Here is a 24,195-nt window from a genome sequence, read left to right as displayed (position 1 = left end):
AGCTGTACAAGCGAGGGGGGCAATGGGATCAGAGCAGCCTACATTTAACATGAAGACAAGACATTCATCATCAGCCTGATCTGCTAATTTCTGTGTTGTGCGGTGGGAGTGAGTGACAGCTCTATAATCTCACTGGGGGAAGTCATCGTGTGGGTCATATTCTGTCAAGGAAACCACAGGTAATGTTTTGAATTCCTTCTTTGAATTCTCCTAGTTTAAAAGCATTTCAGAGTTCCCTCTTGTTTTGTCTGTAATGTTAGTGTCAAGGGAGTCGCAATAAAATGTCATCCCTCCCCCAAAATATTTTACCTGCAGATGAGAGCTGTTTTGGTTTCTGAGTGAGGCTAGGGCTTTTTTTGGGTGCAGAAAGTGGAGAAAGGACTGTTGTTCAGCACGGGGGAGAGGTTGTAGTAGCAGTCGTAGTGCACAGTTGTGTGGCAGCTGTTTGAAAAATGATGTCTTGGGAGAAAAGGATGGCAAACCCTTGATGACCTCCCTCTCTCCGGGCCCTGACATCTTTTCACTCAAGCATTTATTGATTATTTCACAACACGAAGCCTGCCATATTTGGTGCCTAACCTTGAAGATGCCTCTCTGGCCCTGGTCTTTCTGCCAATACCAACTCCCCAGCCTGCGGTGTGCTGAGCCATACGACCCAGCTGTACAATGGGGCAGAGCAGCTATCCCCGCTGTTTAGGGGATGTGGCATCCACATGCCGCAGTCTCAGAGCTTCTTAGGTATTCAGTGAACACGAAAAGTCCTGAAGTTAGTGAGTCTCATAACTTTCTTCAGTCTTGGCTGAGGAAGGGTGTGTTCCCATGGCACAGTGGCACGCAGGGCTGCAGCATCCAGGCTGCTGTTGGGTATTTGGGACATTCTCATGCGGGATGCTCCCTCCCCTACAGCTGTGACTGCAAGTGCCGACATAAATTAACTTCATCACCTCTGTCAATCCCACTGGCACCCACCTGTGGCTGTGGGGTTGGGATACCTCTGAAAATCAGGCCAGCAAAGAATGAACTCCAAATAATTCATGGTAGCTTGAGGGTGAAGCCTGCCTATGCTTCTGCAATTGGGGATGAAAAAGAGATTTAGGAGACGAGGCTGAGTCAGAAAGCCCTGTGGTCCATGCTGCCTGGCTTTCAACGCCCCCCCCCAAGTGATGTACTACTGTTGGGGCAGGGGAGTGGTGCTCTGCAGTTTCTGCCAGCAGTGCGAGGATCCTGAGGGTGCAAGCAGAGGACAGCATGAGCTTATTGCCTGAGCCCACAGCAGGGGAGGGAGCCCTTTTTCCTCATCCCTCCTCAGTGGAGCATTTCTGATTTTTAACTCCTAGATGTGTCGTGTCAAATAAAGAAGCAGTTGTCTGAGCAGGGACTGAAGCAGACCTTCTCCCGTCTGCTCTCTGTCCCAGCCTCAGGTTCATCTCCTGCCTCATTCTTTGCAAGTTTTTGTTGTATTTGTCATGGCAGACCCATGCTCAACATATTTCATTTTTCAGTCGTTCCTGCTAAGGTTACTGATCCAGCCCTTCAGCTTGCTTATCGGTTTGTCTTGAATCGACTTGGCTGTGTTTATGATCTGGAGACTTCAGATGCCTGAAGTTGCCCTCCTTTCTCTGGAGACTCTCACCAACCATTGAGATGCTGCTTAGTGATGCACAAGTACAGCTTTAAGCTTGTGAATTTGCCAGTGAAGTGCAGGTAGACGTGTTTGAGTTACGTAGGGTACCAGGTCTATGAAGGAGCCTCTCCTTGCGCTGTGATGCTCCTGCATCATCATCATCATTATGAATTGATGCCACTGGTGTCTTTTGCTAGAAACTGGTGATTTTTAACCTGCATGTGGGATCTGACAGCTCTGCTCCCAGGATGCATGTGCCTTGCACCAGCCCTGAGGAGTTGCTGAGGAATGGCTCTTCTGTCTGTGCAGATGTGCAGGGCCACCACTTTGCTGTGGGAGCTCACCAGTTTTCAGAGCCTGGCCAGTCTAGACAGGCTGTGTGAAAAGCATCATCTTGTGACACTGTAATGAGAGCTTCAGCTGATTGTCTTAAGGGGGATGTTCTTGTTTGTTTAAAGATCACAACTTATACACAGGGGCTTTGCTTTCCACACTTTTAAATAGTCTTTCTGTCTTCCGAGGATCTCTCTAATGCTCTGTCCACTAACTCACTGGTGTTGAAGATGTCTAAAAATATATAGTGGGCTCCTTACATGCAAGAATATCTCAATTTACTTTTTCATTTTTGCTTAGGTAGCTAGTCCATTAACATCTGCTTTTGCTTGGAAAGTGTTGTGTTTGGCCACCCTCTCTAACTCAGTTCTTCCAGAGTCTAGACTGGCATACTAGTGCTGTGAACGTGACTGGGATGGCACTGGACCTGGTTGTTTCCAGTCAGCCTGGATTTCTGGAGCTGATGTAAACTCTTCTTGTAGTCTAAAGCTGTTTTCTCTTTCTAATGTCAGAGTCACTGGGGAGGCCATGCTATAAAATGTCAGACTATTTGTACTTTCTTTTGGGATAACAGGTCAGTGACTTCATCTGAAGTTCAACTCAAACCATTTCTCTTAAAGGTTGGTCCTTCTTGATGTCATGTCAGTGCATTCATTAGTTCAAATTTCATGCAAATGTAATTTGAAATGTTCTTAATGATCGCAGACAAAGCTATGATACCTTTCCTCGACTCTGCATGTTATTTCAGATGGTCCACAGAGACAGGGTGATTGACGGTAAACTTACCCTGAGGTCCAGCTGACCTGTTACAAGAAGGGTGGGTGAAGCAAATGCAGAAGAGCCAGAGGTGCTGATGTGTCCCTTCAGAGGATATGTCACTGGTGTGGAAGGCTGGGTGGGATCTTCCGCTCCATCAAAGCCAATTTAGTATGTTCTTTAAGTACCACACATTCTCAGTATCTTCCGTATCCAACACAGAACTAAATTGAAGCCTTTTGGTCTATCCCTATTATCCTGAGGGTTTCTTCTCTTGGGTTAGGTAGTTTATAACTAGCTCATAAGTTAAAAATGCTGATTTCACGCCTCTTGTATTTCATTTGTCTCCTCTGCTGAATTGCTTGTGTCTGGATGTGGTCTGATCAGTGGTTACACAATCTGTATTCAAATGAGTGGTCTGTAGCTGACAACCATTTATTTATATATACGTTTATTTTTTAAATCAGTACCCTCTATCACCCATTTATTAATTTCTGCAAGGCTGTGCAAGTCTCAGATGCACCAAAGCTTACAAGCATCTTAGCAGAAACCTTATGTGTCCCTTGTTGCAAGTGCTTTTCAATTCTCTCTTTCTCATTTAGATTTTCTTCTCAGTCTCTTGTAAATGTCTTTCAGGCATGGGCTTCCCTCATATTGTTGTGATTATCGAGAATGGCTGAACTCCCCTCCAGGCGTGAGGGCTCCTGTGGTTCTGGAAGCTGTGGGTCTGCTCCTCCTGACATGTAGAAATTATTTTGCCAGCGTTAGAAAAATTGCTTTGGTTTTGTGCATTAATGCTACTATCAAGCCTTAACATTTTTTTTCAGAGATTGCCATGTTGCCTTGTCTCTGTTCTTCTGTAGCTGTTTTAAGTAGTCAGACTTCCACATTTGCCTTGAATATATTCTCTCTCTTTTTTGAAGTTACTCCCTTCAGAAATGGTTTTAAGTACACTTAGTCTCCCTCTTTCTCAAAGAGTTTTTTCTCACATTTGCTTCTGCTCTGGAGAGAAATTTCTTGTGTGTCACAGGACCTGACGTTCATTGCTCTTATTTCACAGAGCACTCGGACTGCAGCTGGCTTAAGTTGGCAGATTTTGGTGAAGTTCTGACTTGTGTGGAGCAGAGCTGGGGCGGGGGGGGGGCTTTTATTCCCATCTGTCATGGCCTGGGAGTGTTTATACCTCTAAAAGGTGATATTTTGATGTCCCTTTTTCTCCTGAAAAATTTCTTTTTGTGGAGCACCAAATGTCCTTCCCTTCCCTTGCATAAGGATGACAAAAAGGAGGCCCAATAACTTTGACCTGTGGTGCTGTGCTGGTCTGGGTGATGGTTTTACATCCAGATGCTCTCTTCCAATCTAATGCAGAAATTGAGCTGGCACTATTTTGTCCAAAACTTTCTGGTTTGTTTGGGTTTTTTTTCCAGCTGTTTGCAAACAACCTGCCTAGGGTTGACCTGGCGCGTGTTTCGTTCACTGGCTCTCTGCAGCTCTGTCTTCATGTGGTACCAGCCAGACTACATGGGGTAGCCTGCCATTGCACAGCTCATTTCTGAGGTTCAAATTTGAAACAGAGAGGGTGGACAGTGTGTTTTCCCCTGTGGTCTTTCCATATCTCCTTGTTGATGAGCCTTGCTATAGGGCCTGGTAGGGCAGTTGCTCCTCCTTCAGCTGAGTTAATTTACTGTGCTATGCTGCTTCCTCCAGTATTTTTCCAGGATTCTGCAGCCCTTAGGACACACAATTAAGACATTTCAACCTGTGCACAGAGCCGGTCCTCCAAGTTCACCTGTGGATAATGCTCCTTCTCTCACCACTTCCCTAAGTTTCCTGGTGTTTTGGTTAAGCAAGGACATCAGAACCTAAGAGCTGTTGTAACGGCGATCAATAATAACAATTGTATTCTTTCTGATAGTCTCTAGGAGCCCCAGGCAAGAACTAACATTTGGCAATGCAAGCACAGAGCAAAAATTTACTCCCAAGAAAACCACCTTCCCTTCACTCATTATCAGCCATCATCTTGCAGCTCTCTGGCAGCTCCTCAGATATGCCTCTTTTATCTATAGTCTTTCCCCTTCACACTGATTAGTTGGAAGGCTGATCATTTTCCCCAGAAGTAGCTGCATTTTTCTAGCCTACATCAATCTGCCATTTTTTTTCCACAACCGTCCCTGTCATTTATCTATTCCCACTAATGCTAAAAGCTTCACCAGCTCAGTAGGGGCAAATTTAATTAACCTGCTATTTTCTCCCATTCTCATCTAGATCATTAATGAGAGTGCCTAATGAGTCTGGGTCTAATAGCGGTCCCAATGGCCTATCACAGCACACGTCCTCCTCTCGATACATCAACCAGTTGACATTACGCTTCAACTGGGATCTTTCAGCCCGTAGTAGTCATTCCCCCAATCCAGTACGAATTGCTGTTTCACGTAATGTGTCAGGAGTGAGTTGGTTGATGCCGTAGTGCGTGTCGTCCATCTGCGTGCCTTGCCCAGCCAACTGGAGACGAAGGTGCAGGTCTCTGCCTCAAGTCAGGCATTGGGGGATATGACAACCACATTGGGCTTATGGGTGAAACGGCTGTAGGCCAACGGGCACCCCCGCAAGCCTCTCCATACTCAGTTGGCCAAGCAAACCCCTGCACGCTGATGTCCCTCAACACCTGGAGATGGAGGCGTGCACGCTCACCCTGGCAAGTGGCAAGAAAATTTCTGTGCCATCAGCTTCACAGGCAGCTGAGATGAGTTGGAGAACCGCTGTGCCAGTTGCATTTTAGGGGCTGGCAGCTCTTGGGGAGGTTTGCCCCTGTTGCTGATTCACTCGCCTTGCTGCTCTCCGGCCAGCCGGAGATGCGGGGATGCTGGCCAGAGTCCCAGGGAAGATGAAAGGGAGGACGTTGAACTTGTTTGATTTCAATTCAGGCAGCGATTTTGAACAAACCCACCCATCAGACCCCCCCACCCCCTACCTCGTCACGGGAAACCCTGGAGGGACCTTCCAAATCTGGGATTAGCCGGTTCTCTGATAATAGCCTCTAGGCACCAGCAACTAACATAAGGGCCAAGAGGCATGCGTCACCTTCAGCAGGATTTAAACATGTGAGAGGAGAGGAGAAAGAAATATCTGCCGGATTTTAACATTAGCAAATGTCAGACCGTACATTTGGGAATGGAAAAAAAGTAAGGTGACCTCTAGACTGCTGGGAAAAAAGCTGGAATATTTTGATAATAAAGGGGATTTAGGGATTCAAAAAGCATTATCTTAAGGATGAGGGACACATGGTGGCTTCAGCAAAGCATGCTATCACCTGGGCAGAATAAAGATCCAGAATGTATTTTATCAGTGAAAGATCTATGTGAAGCCACCAGCTGAAGCCACCAGCTGAACCCAGCACGCGGCTGGAGACGCAGGGAGTGTGGACGGCTCCGACCTCCCGGCAGCCAGACCCTGCAGAAGTACAAAATAGTGAATGAAGGGAAGCGCAAGGCTTTGCTCAGGGCGGAGGAAGACTTAGGTTTGTGACAGGGTGAAGAAGAAAGGCTGCTCTGTGATAATGACTAGGAGAGGGATGCAGGCAGGAGCTGCTGCGCATACACATCAGCAGAGACCAGGATAAAAGTGGTGCAAAGCCAAGAAGAGATTGCCCTCCTTCGGAAAGGGCACAGGCTTGGTCCTTGAAGCACTGGGAAGACTCTTCCTTGAGGTGGCATTTTATCAGTCAGTGCAGAATTTGTCTGCAGTTTCCTTTGTTGTCAACCTGATTTGTGCTGTGCGCTTTCCCCAGTTGCCTGGTGTGTCAGGCTGCTGCTTGTTACACGATGCTACAGCATGGTGCTGGTTTGACCGAGCTGTCCAACAAGGGAAGCTGTTTTGGACTGTTTTGTCAGCAAAAGGTGGGGGTGAAGGGGATGTCACCCCAAATAACATCTTAGAAGGAAAATAGCAAGGCAGAGGCCAAGCATGGCGAAGCAGAAATGGCAGCATCTAAATCCTGGGTGGGAGTAGGTTTTCATGAGGATGTAAGTAATAATGCTGGAGCCTTTCTGACTCTCTGTAATCAAGGTGAGATTGTCTGAGTTTGCTTAACACTGCATCTCTGAAAAAATCCCTAGGGGAGGAAAGGCAGAGACAGAGGCACCAGAAGAAAAGGACGATCTGAAATTCCTAGCTTTACTCTTGAAGTATTTGTAGTTTCCCTGTGCAAGATCTCTGGCCTGGTTCCTTACACAAGGCTGGAGGGGCTTTGCTGGGCTGAGATGGTTTGCTGGGCAGTTTTCGTGGAATTTTGGTTTTGGAAGGTGAGAGTACTGAAGGGGTTTGTATGCCAAGGCTGGCACAAAGCACACTTCTTTGAAACTTGTCGTCTGGATAGCTGTCCTGGTTTCAGCTGGGATAGAGTGAATTTTCTTTCTAGTAGCTGGTGTAGTGTTATGTTTTGGGTTCAGTATGAGAAGAATTTTGATATAACACACTGATGTTTTCAGTTGTTGCTAAGTAGTGTTTAGACTAAGTCAAGGATTTTTCAGCTTCTTGTGCCCAGCCAGCAAGAAGGCTGGAGGGGCACAAGAAGTTGGGAGGGGACACAGCCAGGGCAGGTGACCCCAACTGGCTGAAAGGGTATTCCATACCATGTGACGTCATGTCCAGTATATAAAGTGGGGGGAGCTGGCCTGGGGAGATCGCTGCTCGGGAACTAACTGGGCATCGGTTGATGAGTGGTGAGCAGTTGCACTGTGCATCACTTGTTTTGTATGTTCCAATCCTTTTACCATTATTATTGTAATTTTATTATTGTTATTACTATCATTATTAGTTTATTCCTTTCTGTTCTATTAAACTGTTCTTATCTCAACCCACGAGTTTTACCTTTTTCCTTCCGATTCTCTTCCCCATCCCACTGGGTTGGGGGGGAGCGAGTGAGCAGCTGCATGGTGCTGAGTTGCTGGCTGGAGTTAAACCACGACAATAGCACCCGTCGGAACCAGCAGGGTTTGCTTTCCTTGTCCTTGCTCCTGTCAGAAGTTGCACAAGCTATTTCCCCAGAGAGAGGAGAGTTTGCTTCCACTTTGGCAGGGAAAAGAGCGCAGGGGAAAATGAGGAGTCATTTTTTTCTGTCTCCAAATCCACAAGATTTACTCTTCTTTTTCCTTGGCTTGCATCAAGTGTGAGAAACACTGAAAAAAGTAACAGTGAATATGCTGGGATGAGCTTTTTGCAGGCTGTAAGAGATGGGATATTTTGCTTGTAAATGTATATTTCCTATCGGGTACCATTTTGGTGCCTGATGTTATTGCAGGATTGAGCTTCCCAGGTGCATTTTTGTGATTCTGATGTAATTTCTATTCACAATGTGACCAATTTCTTCCTTTTTTCACTTCAGTTAATTCCTTTGATGATATGATTCATATTTCCCCCACATCGACAGTTGGTCCTTGGTCTCCCTCTCAGTGCTGAAGGAGGTGAATTAAACAAATAAAGATGGCAAATGAAATGGAAAAAAAGTTCACTTAGTATCATGAAATATTAATAGCCACTTAGTATTAGGGGAAATTAGTCCTGCTGCACTAAAACTGCTCTGCATGGAGTGCCTGAACTGCAGGGTGTGAAGTCTGTGTCCCCGTGGAGATTTGCAGGTCCTGGCTACAGGATGAAGATTGCCTTCAATAAGCTTCATGGTTTGATTCTTTTAATTAAGTAATATGCTTCAGGGGCTGAAGCAAAATGTGTTGCGACAACATCCCTTTCTCAGACAAGGCCGGCAGTGGGACAGCAGTGCCTGCCTCGCCCGCTGTGGAAGAGTAAAGAAAGGTTGTCGGTTTGACAGGGCAGTGGTGGAGTGACATAAATACCTGGTCCTGGAGAAAAACAAGTCTCACGGAGTCAGTGCTAAGGAAATCTTTTATTTTCTCTGAAATGATCCTGAGTGCTTAAGCACCTTGCCTGTGGAGGCTGTGAAGCAGCATCTCTGGAGAGGGATGCCCAGCTGAGGTGAGACACCATCCGTCAGGAGTGGTTTATGGAGAGTGACGGTAATCCAGCCGTGGATGGATGTGCAAGGCTCTTCCTAAGGACTGTGCATGGGAGCGCTGTGAGAATTGGCTGACAAGGTCCCAGTACTAATTCCTTATAAATATCAGAAAACCAGGGGAGTCCCAGAGGCAGGGAAGGCCGGTGCCCACCACTAGTTTAAAGCAGCAAGTGGGAAAGCCCAGGCGGTAAGGAGAGGCTCTTCGGTTCGATCTGAGTGCTGCGGGAGAAAGCAGAAATGTTAATGTAGCTAAAGATCAAAGACATAGAAATACCGTTAATTTCCAGGTTTGATTTCTGGTAGATTTTCCAGAAAGTATTCTTAAACCCAGTCGAGTTCTTAATTTTTTCTTATATTGTTTTTAAAGATATTGCTGTCACTATTTTTTATTAATCATATTGCCACAATGCCAACAAGCCCCAGGCATGGACTAATGTCGTTGCGTATTAGATGTGGACAAAGAAAAAACCAGTCTCTGCTCATGTATCTGGATTTTCATAATATATTTAGACTTATGTCAGGCACTTGTCTTACTTGGTCAAAAATATATTCTCTGTTGGATCAATGGACAGTTATTAAATGCATTAAGAAACAGGCAGCTAAAAGCTCTCAAAATGCAATTGTTGTCGGAGGATCATTGCCGAACAAACTGCTTGCACGGTAGCTTTGCAGGATTCATCTTTCACCTCGGTATATTTCACTATTTTCATGAATGATCCGGAAAATATATATAAATTAGTTGCCCGTAAAGTTTGCAGCTGACTCAAATTTTGCCATGATAAATAATGATGAAGGCAAGTCTCTAATGCAGAGCAATTGCAATTGCTTGGTAGACTGGCAACAGTGAAACAACGTGAATTTTAATACAGCTAAATGCTCGGTCATCCATCTCGGAGCGCAGAATGTAGGCCACTCCGTCAGGCTGGGAGTCTGCCTGCTCGAGGGCAGCGACTCTAAAATTGATTTAAGGGCCATATTGGATAACAGGTGATTATGAACATTTAATGCCCTGTAGTGGTGAAATGGATGAACATGATCTCTGGATAAAGAGGGGAAGCCGAAGTCTGAACAGAGAGTTTTTATCCACCTTGATTAAAAAGCAGGCAGCTGCTGTAATCTACTGTAGCTGTAATGAGACCCAAAGGCTGGACGTTGAACGGAGGGCTTTCGGCATGGGAATCCGGTGCAAATTCCCGGTGGTATACGCTGGGCTCTCTGAACTCGGGGTGGATACCTGTTGTAGGAGATGTGGGTAGCTCAGCCGGGCACTAGGCACTGCTGCCTTCAGCGAGGCTCGAGCCTTGCCTCGGCTGCAGGCTGGGATCCTTTCCCCATCGCTCGCTTCCCGATTTCCACACAAACAGAAAGGTGTATCATTAGCGTCCTATTGTACTCTTGTTTAGCTTGGCTTCATAGAACCTGCGCATCTCAGAGAAATATGTTTATAGAGTTGTGGGTGTTGTGTTTCTTATCTGGCGAGAGTGGATGAGAGAGCTGCAGAAGGGCAGGCAAGCATGTCTAATGCTGAAACAGCGAAGGAGACAAAGCCGACACCCGATAAAGACAGCGGCGGTTGAATTTGCACACTTATTAAAAATCAGTCCCAGCTTTTATCTGGGAAAGCAAGAATGGGCCCTGTGAACGTAGCGGGGTGCATGCCAGGGAGCTGGGAGGGATGCCAGGAGAGACGGGGGACGGAGGCAGAGGGGGAGCACGGCCAGGCTGGGCTCCGGTCCCACCGCCTGGGTGGAGGGGCCAGGCGTCCAGGGGAATGCTGAGAAATGCCCTTGTCTGCACCACAGAGCTCGCTGTAAGGCAGCTCTGGGGTAGAGCCCTTACATCTCATTGCATGGCTCTGCTACTCCACTCTGCACAGCTCACGGGGCGGGGGGAGAGCTCTGGTCATCCAGGCTCGGCAAGGAGAGCATCAGGTTGTGAGCAGGGTAGAGAAATACGAACTTCAGTCACCTGTGGCTGCTCTCATGTTTTCAGTCCTAGCTGTTCTTTGAAAAAGTGGTTGCGTCTAAAGCGGAAATTAAAATGCTCTCCCTCTCCCTGTCCCGTTGTGTTGCCTGGGGCATTGGCTCCCGAGCTGTTTCTTTAGCTGCAAGGGTTGTCCACGTCCACGCAGACGACCAAACCGAGGTCATGGGAAATTTCTGGAGCAACTTTTCCTTCCAGGCTCTTTCCTAGACCTCACTCCTCCACTCCACTTTATCTGCAGATGCTGGGTCTGTAAGCAAAAGCAGAGCGAAGTGCCGTTTTAGAGGAAAACCGAGAAAAATGCTGCCTAGTGCAATGGGGCAGTTCCAGTGCTGAAGATGTGGGGGTAGGGTTTGCCGCTGCCAGGTGGGGTGCAGTCCCAGATGGCTGGGGGGGAGCAGGTGTAAATGCCATCTGGAGCTTTACCTCTCCTTTCTGTGAGTCACTCGCACACAGTGCCTTCACCAGTGCCAGGTTCGGATACGCAGGAAACTCTGCTTCTTAGTAATAATGTTTTGAAGCATTCCTGAGACGCTCTGGGCTCCATGGGAGATCTAAGTCATCTCAGGAAGCAGAGTTTACTTCCTTTGGACACCCGTTTGTCCCTGATTTTTTACAAATATGGCACAGATAATACTAACTTCTGTAGGAGGTAGTTGTGATTCACAATGCATATTTTCTCACTTCATTCTTCACAGTATGAGGATTGAATGGTGGCTATATCATAGATGATCCTGTTCATGCAATGTGCTGGATGCATCCCATCTGGATAAGATGGAAATGAGGATCGTGACCACTTATGATGCCCTCACCCGCTGTGCTGGGGACCGATCACAGCTTGTTTTGGTCTGCTTTCTTAGGCAAGCTGGGATCTGCTAGGATTTTTACTGGGCTGGGTCTGGATTTCAGTCATATGAAGCTTTGCAGAAGGCAGTGTGGCAGGGATAGCTATGATAATACCGTGGCCGTTGATGCCCGTGACTTGGAAAAGAACGCAGGGGTGACATTTCTCCCAGGTTGTCAGGAAGGAGCCCATTTACTTACTCTTTGGCTCACTGGGCTCAGTCTGGCCAAGCTCAGCTCTGCAGTCAGGGCACCACTGCAGCTCTGTGTAGTGGATTAGGATCATAGCAGTTGTCCAGAGTGGTGGTCCAAGATGAGTTCATGACAGGTAGATTTGGAGAGTTCAGCTTGTACCTGCAGGCTCTCACGGCTGTCTGTCTGTCTTTGTTCTGCTGGCTCTCCTGCAGCAAGCCCACAGCCTTCCTGCCCGTCCTCTTCCATTTGCCTCCTTCATGCTCATTTTTCCCACAGTGCCCCAAATGCTTCTTCCAGGCTATGTGCTTTCACCTTCCCTTTGGGCAGCGGGCATTTTCTGCCCAGACCTCTTACCTCTCATCTGACTTCCACATCAGATATTTGCCTTGGACTTCTGCCTTTGTCACGGACTGTCCCCTGCATTGGATGCCTGCATGAGATTTTTACTTCTCCTCGAGCTATTGCCGTTGTATTTGGTAACTGGCACGGTATCATGTCAAATTCACCTGCTCGGAGCCAGATCCCTACAAATCCCATCTGCTCTACTGAGTACAAAGGCTGATGCTGAGATTGGCCTGGGGGAAGCCGTGGTGCAGGGACCTTGGTGGTGTCACACTGGTGGAGGGGACACTAGAGAGGGCCAGGAGCAAGGCAATGCCAAGACTTTGCATTATGTCTTTAGGAGAGCTGAACACGGCCGTGGTTATTCCAGTGTTAAGCTGCCATACATGATCACATCCTGAAAGGGGACACACTTCTGCATACACTGGGGAAACCAGAGGAAGAAAAAGGGAATACTGGGAGAGTTTGGATGGGCCAGTAGCAGCTGGGACCTACACTATCTGCACGGGAAGGACCAGGGTTGAATGGTGTCAGGCCCAGGACTGAATGGTATAAACCCACATAGGAGGCCTTTTCTACAGGAATTCTCCATGTTTTTACTTTAAAGTCATAAGCTTTTCCCTTTAAAAGGTCATAAGCTTTTCCCTTCCAGATATGCGATAGATAGTTGGAAACAGGACAGATGGAAAACATGCAGATTTATTACATCTTACATGAGAACAGTGGAAAATTCTGCCTCTGCTGATAGAATTGGCAGAGACTCAGTCCCACCAGGTGAGATGGCAGAGCACAGAGCTGGCAAGTGCACTCGTTGAAGCATGGCCTAGGATATCCATAGGGTTTTCCTATGCCTATCCATAGGAAACAGTGATAACTAGGTCAGCTTTTTAATGCCTGAGAGAATAACCTCATCTCAAAGATGCCAGCAAAGTTTATTCCTCTTTTTATGTAAACCATTTTAAGGAGCATCTTTAACCTGTGTTGATAGGTAGGGATTACCAAGTCCTTATTTCTGTGAACTACTGCTACAGCTGGCTGCTGGATCAGGAGGATGTCACCGCTTACAGCCAGCTTACATTTTAAGATTTGGGCACAACTGTGAACTATGATAATATTTCTGCTTGAAGGAAAGTGGATATTTGGGCACATGATTTGTTGCAGCAAGGGGTTTCACGGTAAAATTCATAACCACAGACTAGATGGCAGATGCAATTCAGCATTTATAAATACAAAGTAATGTACACTGGCAAACAGCCCAGACCCTTACCTAAACAAACACAATGATGGGCTCTAAATGAGCTATTGCCACTCAGCAAAGTGATCTTGGGGACTTTGTGGAGGGCTCTCTGCAAAGCTCAGCTTGATGCTGAACGATGGCAGGCAAAGTGCAGGAGCTGTAAGGGACAGAGCAGGACAGCTAAACCTCTGTGTAAGTCCATGCTGCAGTTGCATCCCAAGTATCGTCCTCCCACCCCTACAGTGAAGAGGACCTGGAAAAGATGCAGAGAAGTACAGCAAAAATGTCTGGACCAGCATTCATACAATGACCTAGGGCTTGGAGAAAACCTGAGAGACTGGAAGGAAGGTTTCATAGTCTGTTGAGGAGACAGGGAAATTCTGCCTCAGGCAGGCCCTGGGACACTGTTTGCACGGGGCTTGGAGAAGATGCCAGGGCAGTGCTCACACCATTTAGTATTGCCTTTCCGTCCGCATCTGCTCCTGACCACTGTGTCAGACCAGCCCAAATGGGCTCTTGTCTGACTCTGTGCAGCTCTTCTCACGTTCTTGTATTACACCGAGGGCTTTTCTCGTTCTCATTTCGTGGCCTCACAGGGCATTACTAGGTTATAGTAATTTATATTAGTGTTATTGTTATACAGGGACCTAATGACTCCTGTATTTAAATCCCTTGATATTTTCCCCTCTGAAGGTTTCTGGTGACCTTTTCTTTGAGACTCTTTCACACCTCCGTGGCTTGCAGCAAGCCTTTGAAATTCAGCAGGAGGAAAACCCTCTGGCTAGAGAAGAGACTGGTTGGTGGGGTTTTTTTTTGCTCCTCATCAAATTCTTATTCAAATTGGATGAAATATAGTTAACTATCACCTTTTCCTTTCTCTCCCTGATGTTGCTGAGGGAAATGCTGGCAAACCACCAAAAGTATAACCCTGCCCAAGTGTTGTTAGGCTAAACTGACGCTGCTGCCAAAATGCTGGGAGCGCTGGAGAGCCCCTTGCAGGGACGGGGAGCACCGCCGTCCGGGAGCTGCTTGGGCACACACCTCCGAACGGATGGAGCTGCCCTGGTTAAGGTTTGTGCTGCACTCAGCTCACGTAATGAGTCGTGTAGCTCAGCCCTAAGCAGTGCTGAAGAATCAGCATTCAAACCCCTCTGGAGATTTGTGAGGATGGATTCTAAGAATTGCACATGATATAACTCGCTTTTACCTTCTTCCCTTAAAAATATCCCTGCAATATTAAGTCCAAAAATCACATTAAGGGAGTATGATTTAGGTGGAAAAGATGAACACCTAGAAGTTAGGAAATGGCACATCTATTGCCTCCATCCCCTGCCTGGATGCATTATGGAAATGACCTTTCATTTCTGACCACGCATGGTATTTTTTCTGCTGAAATCCTGTCTTGTTCAGGGTAGAGGCTGGATATACCAAAGAGCAGGACTGAGGCTGTACTGCCAAAGGGAATGAAGAGCACTACAGTCCCAAAGGCTAATGGATCTGGACGCAGTCCCAGGGCATGTGGGATCAGAGACTGTACCTATAGAAGTTAGGGCTGGCGTTCAGGTGCCTAAACATTGCTGCCTGCTGCCATTTATATCAGACCCAGCTCCAGCGGCTGGAAGAGCACAGGACTACTAGAGGAGCTGCGTCAAATCTGCCAGCAGAAGTGTTGGCATCTCAGGCCCTCAAGGGTGTCTAAAAGGTAATTAGCCGCCTATTTTTAGGCAGCTGGGTTTCGGCACTGGAACAGGGCGTAGGTGTTTTGGTGTGAGCTGGGGCTCTGAGCTCCGGCAGTGGCCCACGGAGATGGAGCTGACCCAGTCAGCCGAGCCTGGAGAGCAATTCAGCGCCCCAGAGCAGACACGGAGCTGCGTTCCCCATGTCCCCACTGACCGTTCACCCCGAGAGGGGTGCCTGACACCCCCGCATCCCCACGGAGCTGCAGATACGCCACAGGACTTGCAACAGCCCCAGAATTTTCTGCTGCAGCTGGCTGCCAGGCAGCTGCCTGAGGATGCTTGCAGGGCAGCGGGCACCTGTGTGCTGAGACCTGGTCTGTTCGTACCTGCTCCAGGTCCTCAGTTCCCCAGGGCTGGGACACCGGTTGCTTCTCCCAGGTGCTTGTGTGGTGGCAAAGCATCGCTCCTCTCCTTCTCACTCTAAAGCCGCTCCAGCTGCACCGTCACGAACCAGCCTACCGCTCCGAAGCGGAGGGAGGAGGCAAAAGGGAGGGAAACTCCAGCCTGGGGTGAGACTAGTCCAAACCAATTCTCCTTCCTCATAAACCTCTCAATTCTCCTTTGACTTGAAATGCGTAAAAGTGCTGCCCTCTTCCTTTTGGCACACACACACTCACACGCATAGACCCCACCTTTGGCCACAGGACAAAGCAGGAGACGCTGAAGCTGCTTTGCAGAGTGTCTTTCAAAGCGATGTGCTGAATTTCAAACAATATCTGTTCAGAACAGGGAATTAAGCAGCTATAGTGTCTCCGTACTATAAACAAAGGCAAAATGCTGTGTGCATCAGCAAAAGGCTTTGTATTGTAAAGTACTCCCTTTATGTCCAACCAGGAGAGAATTCAAATGATTATTGACCCTCCACTGTAGGAAAGCCGCATTATAATATCTCCAAATCAATAGAGACAAGTGCAGAGCGGCAGAGAAAGGCCACGGCTCTGCAAACTGCAGAAAATTGCATTTTGCTTTGGCCTCTTAAAAAGTTTGCAAAGCATCTATTAGAGGCCCCCGGAGCCTTTTCTTTCTAATTGCCATGTTTGACAACGCGATCGCACAGGGGACTAGCGGAAAGACAGATAATGGACCCACTTTAATTGCTTCCCAGTTCCATGAGTCATAACACTTCTGAGATGGCAAAGGGGAAGTGCGGCAGTTTGACTGAAGGAGGTTTCTGGCTTTTAAGAAAGCTCTGGAGGAACAAATGCTAAACTCAAAGCCAACGTCTTGGAGGGACTGAAGGTTCCAGGTACTGGATTTTCTTTCATCTTTTGCTTTTGACTGGAACTATCCAGTTAAGTTTTAATCATATTCTGGAAGGGGTAGGAGTGGCTTCTTGTCTAAGAGATGAGGGAATGGATGTCACACCAAGACCCTTTTTCTCAGGGATGGGCACTAAGGTTGAGTCCTGAAGGTGGAAGAGTCCAGCAGGTGGTTGAGGGTCCGGTGTCAGTCAGTCGGCAGTGGTGGGAGCACACTGTGTACGCAGAACTCCGGTTGGATTTATCTGGGAGGTCAAGGGAAGGATGCTGTAGTTCCCCGCTGGGAGCTGGGCTTGGCATGTATTTCTGGGAACAGGCACGCAGGGTACCTTCTGACCTCCCTTCTCCCTGTGGTACCAGTGAATTTCTCCTGTACTTCTGGCCTAAGGGCAGGGTGTGTGTTTCCTGGAAAAGGAAGGAGCCCAAAGCCAGAGCTGAACCCAGAGCTCCAAGAAAAGAAATGATGGCATTTGCCCATGCCAGCCAGGCTGCAGAGTAACTGGGCTCTTTCTGCCCAGGTCCTCTGGATTCTCGTCATCTGCCCCGAACTAGGGCTTTGACCTTTCTGCTCAGGGCAGCACCCACTGGGACCCCTCAGCATCATGGATACTTGGTGCCTCCCAAGAGGAGCAGAAGGCCACGATACTCACACTATTCCTGGCAAGTTCCAAGCTGTGTCTGTGTGACCTTTGCCTGGCCAGCCCCTGAAGGTCTTCATCCTTCCCCTCTGCTTTGTGCCAAGGGAAACAAGCTGCAGCGTGGCGTACAGGACAGTGTACAGGCTCTGGGCACGGCCAGGATGTATCCCAGCCTCTCTGTTTTGCCTGGGTGCTGCCTTGCCCTCAGCTGGACAAGTCCTGGGACATGGTGGTTGCAAAGGAGGAGGTCATCGGAAAGGGGGAGGAACAAGGGGAGGTGGGGAGGAGAACAGAAGAAGGTGGAGCGCCTGGTGTTGTGCCGGGGTGCCCAGCTGATGGGCACTGGGGTGCCCAGTTGCTGCACACACCTCTGCAGTACAGTCCCCGGATCAGTGCTCCAGCTCCTTCCCCTGCGTTATGGCCCCAGCTCTGTGCTAGAGCACGAGGCTCAGTGAGGTGATGCTCCACGCCATGCCGCGGTGCTTGGTTCAGCGTAAAGGGACTTGGGTCTGTGCTTTGAGTCATGACATCGGGCCCTGAAACAGGTCCCTGTTTCCAGCTGATGGGCTCCAGCCCCCGGGGCACAGGGCAGTGATACTGTTGGTCTGTCTTGATCTTGCAGGGCTTGGCCTAGAGTAAGAGATTACCTTAAAATATGAGGGTATATTCCGGGCAGACAGGAACAAGCTCTGCTGTGCTTCAGACCATCCTAAAACTGTGCATTTGTGTTAACGTGCCTTGATGCCAGGTCTTGGCTACCTTCCTGTCCCAGGGCCCTGCCTTGTGCTCATCCCTGTCCTAAAGTGGTCACTTGGCACCTGGTCAGAAAAAAGCAAGGTAATATTTGCCTGGACTCGGACAGATGAAACTATCCTGGCGCAGGGTCTGGCTGGTTCACGGCACTTGGTGGCCACTGTCGTCTGGGACACACCGAGCACAAGGCGCAGTTACTGGTTGAACACCAGTGGTGGAGAAGCTCCTTGGAGGAGCAGGGGAAGTCCAAGGCACGGTCCCTCCGGTCTCTGCCACGGCACACCCCAGTCTGGCCCGGGAAGAGAGGGGCACCTTGGCTTCCCAAGGCTGTCTGCGGACGGCACCCACTCCTGCCCTCGCTTCAGGCCCTGCGCCGGCCAGGGAGCCTCTGACGACTGCTGGGTGCTGAGCTTGTCATGGGTCGGTCAGGACGTGGCTGAGCTGCGCGGCGGGAAACTAACTGGAAAAAGGCTTCGGGGGATGATTGACAGTAACTGTCTCCGGTGGAAGGAGCTAATCCGAGCAGCTCATGAACACCAGGTCCCTAATTAAAGCACACAGGCTAGCCCTGCCTGTAATTAATTTCCCTATGCTGCTCCACTGGCAGCCGGCTATCAGTGCCACTGACTCACAGCTCCCGGCAGCCTCAGAGGCATCGGCAGCAGGAGAAGAAAAGCCGTGGTTCAGAGGGGAGCAGGATTTGCCCCTTCCCTTCTGCTCCTCTCTGCTGGGGAGAAGCTGTAGCGTGCTCCCAGCCTCGCGCGCACCCAAAAGCTGGGACGGGACCTTGGCCGGCCCCAGCAGCTCTCTCCGTAGGAAAGGGCTGGTGGTCCACGCTCAATGCACGAGTGATCCAGAGGGTGCAGAAGCATGGCTGTCAGGAGGGGGTGGCACAGGGCAGGGTGGCATTCATATGCGTGGCTTGTTCTCTGCTGGCTGCTTCATGTTCTCTCTTTCTCTCCCCATGTATACATATATTTATTATGCACTTGGCTCCCCTGGCTGGAGCTTGAACAGGAGTGTTGTCATTGTGATTCCTCTCCCATAGGAATGGATCTTTGCATTCACTCTGCTGTGAGCGTGTCACATATTTATAAGGCATGTGGGATGCATCTGGGTTGTGGCTGGATTTTCCCTGAGTAGGCTGTAGCCCCTGCAGTACTGCCAAGGCGGAGAGGAGCAGCTGGGAAGAGCCGTGGAGCCTGCAGCGGTGTCTGCAGCCCGAGCGCTGGTTTGCTGCAGCGGGTGGGTGGTATTGAGTGGAGAGGTGAATCCTGTTGCTCCAGAGCCACCCCGGGCCCCCATCATCTGAATCGCAAAACTAAAGAAAGAGGCTCCAGAAAGTCCTATTTCTCTGGCTACGGGTTTTCATTATCACCTGGTGAGGAATTGTGCTGGTCAGAGAGTTGCCAGCCTTTGTTTTAATTTCCCAGGAGGCTCCTCTTGGTGTGACATGTCTCCAGCAAGGGATTTCTCTTGTCTCGTGTTACTTTGCTCCATACAATGGGACGTGATATGTCAAAACATGACAAGCCAGCCAGAATGTGTCATAATACTGCACTCAACACACTGCCTTCCAGGGATGCTCAGCAGCTAATAATATCAGGCTCAAATTATCTCTGCATGCTGAGCTTTTATTTTTTCTCCCATGTGGACTCTGATATATAGGAGTCTCCCGCCTATATTGGACTGTTGGATCACCACAGATTTATTACCTGCACATGGTGAATTATTTTGACTAGACTGAAACTCAGGCCTGGGATCCCAGCCTGTTATTGCAGAAAAGCAACTTTCCCACCTTGGCTTCTCCGATAACATTTGTTATTGCTTCAGTAAACAGTTTGGTGAGATTTCTGTATGATTTAATCCTTTATTGTTGGGGTTTGAAGTTGCTACTTCGATGCAAAGATGATGTGATTTCATTAGCAACATGATTGCCTTTCAGCCTTTTCTGTGAGATGCAGCCGCTGTCTCCAGGATTTGGCCCTATGGGAGCCAGCACGCCGCACGTGTGGCTGGATGCGACCGGGCGCTCTCCAGTCTCCCCAGTTTATCCCATTCTGCATCGTTGTCCTTTTCTGCCTGACTTTTTGAACTCTGCTATTTTACCTTAAGGTGTAATGAGGCATCAACATGCCTGAACAATATTTGCAGTCTTTTAAGGAAGAAAAAACCTCCCACAACAGTGAAGAGGGAAAGCTGCTGTTGTCCCTGGGCTGGTGATCCCCAGCGATGGGGAGGAACGTGTCTTTTTGCCAGAGGTGCTGTGATGAGCTGGGAAGGAGACACACGTGTCCCTGCTCGCACGTGGTATTTCACAAACAGAGCCTCCCGCTGTTACAGTTGCTGCCCATTCATTTTAGCTCCCGTATGCGGTTTAGAGGAAGCAATCTAATTACTTGCTGCTAATTGCTGGGAAAACACTGCTGAAACTGCCTCTTTTCCCCACCTTCCCCACCATGGGTAGGGAACAGCAGGTATCTCTGCAGGTGTCTCAGCTGGAGGTTCACACTAACCCTCCCTCCCAGGTCCACTTCCAGAAGATGCAGAGCCTCTGCCCATCCCTGCCTATCTGCCCTCTATGGAAAAATGTGCTGTTTTCTCCTCTTCCTTGGTGGCTGCACAGATTCAAAGGGAAAAAGGGGGAGAGAGGAAGGGAAGCAAGAATATGTGGTGTAAAGGTTTGACCGAGAGAAGGAAAGGATGCTCTTGGCCTTGAGACCTCTACAGGCAGGTCTGACCTGTAAGTTATTCTGGGAATCCCTCATAGTTATTTCCTACGGGAAGACCAAATCAGTCTGAAATTGTTCATGGAAAGTCACAAAAGCCACATCTCCGTCTTACATTTTGAGTGCAATCTGGGGACACCTGCTTGTTTTGGAGAGTTGTTCAATGATCCCAGAAAGCAAGGAGCTGGTGGCACTGCTGCAGTGGGACGCAGAGGTGCCTAGTACAGCCCCGTGGCTGCAGGCATCGGCCATGGCTGGGCAGATGCTTTCCCATAGGCTGAACTGTGCTAAATATGCCTGTGGCAGAGACAAATGGCCCCCCAGAAGACAGCCCCTTTGCTCAGAGGTAAGGTCTCTGGAACCGGGCTTATGTTAGATGTGCATTCAGGACCCATGATGCAAATACATGATGATGATCACTCTCACCACCAAAGTCAGAGGCCTCCCAAGTGTGAAAGGCTGAGGAGGTTCTCAAACTTTGTCACTGCAAGTGTATATTGATTTTAGCTATTGCGTTGAGTGGTAGAGCATTTTTAATTCTGCTTTTTAATTGTTTGGCTCCCCTGGCATATGTAGTTTGTGGTTAGTGGTAACGCACTTAGAAGGGTGATTTTCAGGCTCATCTATTAGTTGCAAAGAAAAGAGCTCTCCCATGACCCTGGCTAATTTGCATACTATTTTTGTTATCCTTTAGGAAGCAAACTGCTGATTTTGGTGCTTTGCTTGAACATCCAGTCAGAAGTGGAGTCTTGCCCCGGGGCGTGTGTATGCTACAGTGAACCGAAGATTACAATAAGTTGTCAGCAGCAAGGACTGACAGCAATCCCCACTGAGATACCCATCCAGAGCCAGCGCATCTTCTTGCACAACAACAAGATAACCCTTGTGAGGTCTACCAGCTTCACCTCCTGCCGCAACATGACGATTCTTTGGATCCACTCCAACAACATCAGCCTCATTGAGCCCGGAGCCTTCTATGGGCTCAACAAACTGGAGGAGTTGGATCTCAGCGACAACACGAACCTGAAATCCATCAACCCTGTCACTTTCCGGGGTCTTGTTCACCTCCACACCTTACACCTGGATCGCTGTGGGCTCCTGGAGCTCTCCACAGGGCTTTTTCGAGGGTTGTTCTCCTTGCAATATCTCTACCTTCAGGATAATAATCTACAGAACCTGCTGGATGACACCTTCATAGATCTCGCAAACCTCACCTACCTGTTTTTGCATGGTAACAAAATCAAGAGCTTGTCAGAGAACGTCTTTCGCGGGCTCATCAACCTCGACCGGCTGCTTCTGCACCAGAACAGAGTCAGCCTGGTCCACCGCCGGTCTTTTCATGACCTTGGGAAAGTGATGACCTTGTATCTGTTTAACAACAACCTGACCGTTCTCACGGGGGAGACTATGGCTCCCCTGGTGTCCCTCCAGTACCTGCGCTTGAATGGCAACCAGTGGATCTGTGACTGCCAGGCTAGGTCCCTCTGGAATTGGTTTAAGCAGTTTAAAGGATCGTCTTCGGAGCTGGAGTGCCACCTTCCCCCCCGCTTGGCAGGGAGAGACCTCAAAAGGCTGCAGAGCGCCGACTTGGAAGGGTGCGTCGACTCCTTCAACCAGATACGAACAAGCGTTTTTAGCACTAAGACCAGATCTGGTAAACTGCCAACCGGGGTCCCTCCTCTTGGTTCCCACGACGGCTCCCCGAAGTGCTGCCAGCCAGAAACAGATAAGTCTTTTATTTACGAAGCTAAAGGCAAGGCAGGTCCTTCTTCCCACAGCAGCCGGCCATCCTCCAACAACCCTCTCAAGGACAAGGAGAACATGTCCAAAACCAAGTACGTTGAGACGGACCCTTCCAAAAATGGCAGCAACAAGCAAATAAACGATTCCCCCTTTGGGACCTTCCCCAGCATTGTAGACCCTCCATTGACCAAGTTGAAACCAGAATTTCTAGAGCCTATTGAACCTTCCACAGTCCCAACCAAAAAGAGGCAGGGCTGCTCTAAAAAGAACAAATCAAAGGCCCAGTGCCGCCTCACCCAGCAAGGAAACAGCTCCACGTTACAGCTCAGCCTAAGCCTTTTGATCCCCCCCTTGGTGTGGAGCTTACTGTTATTCTGCTAAAATTAACTCTTTTCCTGGGTTGATGACACTTTAATACTAGACTTTTGCTGACCTCCATAAATGTTGCAAACAAAAGCAAAACTACCATCCACCCTGAGAAAGCTTTGTTACACAAAAGTTAACTGGATGCCTTTATAAAAAAACAAAAAACACAAAAGACAAACACCAAGATGTACATAATTTATTTGTCCTGAAACCTGTGAATTATACCTTTGGTCTTCGGAACTGCACTTGCCCACAAAGCAGCTTTTGCTACAGCAGATGGTAAAGGAAATACGGTTTATTTACAGGAAAAAAAAAAAAAAAGTGTAAGAAATGCTCTGAAAAGAATGTCTAAAATCTGTTTGTAACTTGACATCACACTGAACAGTATTGCAGGTTCCCATTTGCAGAGGTAATGAATTTGATGCTGTTTTAATCCTATGTTTATGAATATTGCAGTTTTTCCGTATTCATTCCATCACACCATGTTTACGGGCAGCATTTGTTAAAGAATGCTACCTTTTCCTTCACAAGATTGCAGTATATATAGATATGCATTTTATTTTACTTGTGTACAAGTATACAAAAAAAATATAAAATAAAGATTTCTTTTGCTAAATGGTTGTCATCTGCAAGGGGGTGAGGTATGCTAACCAGCTGAAAAGCTGAAAAATTAAAAGGATGTTGAGTAATCCGTGATCTGAAGGCAGGTTGGGCGTTTAACACGACAGTAATAAATAAGACATACTCCGCAGGGTTATGCAATCTTTAAGTGGTGCCAACAAAGGGTTTCCTTGCATGAAACATGCTCTGCTAATGCTCCTGTTTCCCTTCGAAGCTGTCCCATGAATTCACCCAACATCATTCATATTTCAGTATGCTCAGAACAGCAGGAAATATGAGCCCAGCACCTTGGAGCTGAGGACTCCAGGTTGCAGGTAGAGGAACATTAGTCAGCAATCCCAAGAAGTCAGGCAGGGCCATTTTTCTTCTGATATGCACAGATAACTAGACTCAGCTCTGTAATTAATGAACCAGAAAGCCGTTTCAGAGTGGAGCTTGGATTTATGGAATAGGGTGTATCTGTCTCCCCAGACATGCAGCTCCTGGCCTTGCAGCTCGGGCTGGCTGTGCTGGAGAGCTGGTGTCCGTTCCTGGCTGTGCCACCAGGCATGGAGTCACTGTGCCAGTGACTTCAACTTCTGTATGACCCCCATCTTCGACCTCGGGATGCTGTGAAAATGAAGCCGTTGATGTCTGGGTGCCCCCATACCACCCAGTGGGCAATAAAGCACCTGCCTAGTTCTAGCTGTGTACTCCTTGTACTGCAGAAAGCCGCCCCGTGCACTCTGCATGTACTCCAGGTTACGGCAGGGTTGGGCAGAGAGTTTGCCAGGAGGTTGCTTTTCCTTATCAAACTATACATTTTCTTCTGCGCTCCGCTCTTCAGGAAGACTGTTGAGATATTGAGGTCTATGCATGCAAGACCAGCCTGTCACATGCAGGTGGCATGTAGTGCGGGCCAGAGAAGAGCAAGAGCAGTCATGGGTGTACCCTGGGAACGTGCACTAGAGGACTATGTGTGCAAGCCAGGCTGAGTGAGGGTCTCCAGGCTGCATCGGCCACT

At 48.4% G+C, this 24,195-nt stretch overlaps 1 protein-coding gene across 2 annotated transcripts in view; it reads left to right on the top strand.

The window, feature by feature from the left end:
• Positions 1–23,187, top strand: part of RTN4R (reticulon 4 receptor) — a 79,934-nt gene extending 56,747 nt beyond the window's left edge. For both annotated transcript variants that reach the window (XM_069795445.1, XM_069795444.1), the window contains exon 2: positions 21,157–23,187. In XM_069795445.1, the coding sequence (XP_069651546.1) occupies positions 21,157–22,586 (1,430 nt within the window). In that variant the 3' untranslated portion in view covers positions 22,587–23,187. The remainder of the gene's footprint in view (positions 1–21,156) is intronic.
• The last annotated feature ends 1,008 nt before the right edge of the window (positions 23,188–24,195 follow it).

This window comes from Haliaeetus albicilla, chromosome 10, assembly GCF_947461875.1.
Source record: "Haliaeetus albicilla chromosome 10, bHalAlb1.1, whole genome shotgun sequence".
Lineage (NCBI taxonomy): Eukaryota > Metazoa > Chordata > Aves > Accipitriformes > Accipitridae > Haliaeetus > Haliaeetus albicilla.
This window is presented reverse-complemented; position numbering and strand designations above follow the sequence as displayed.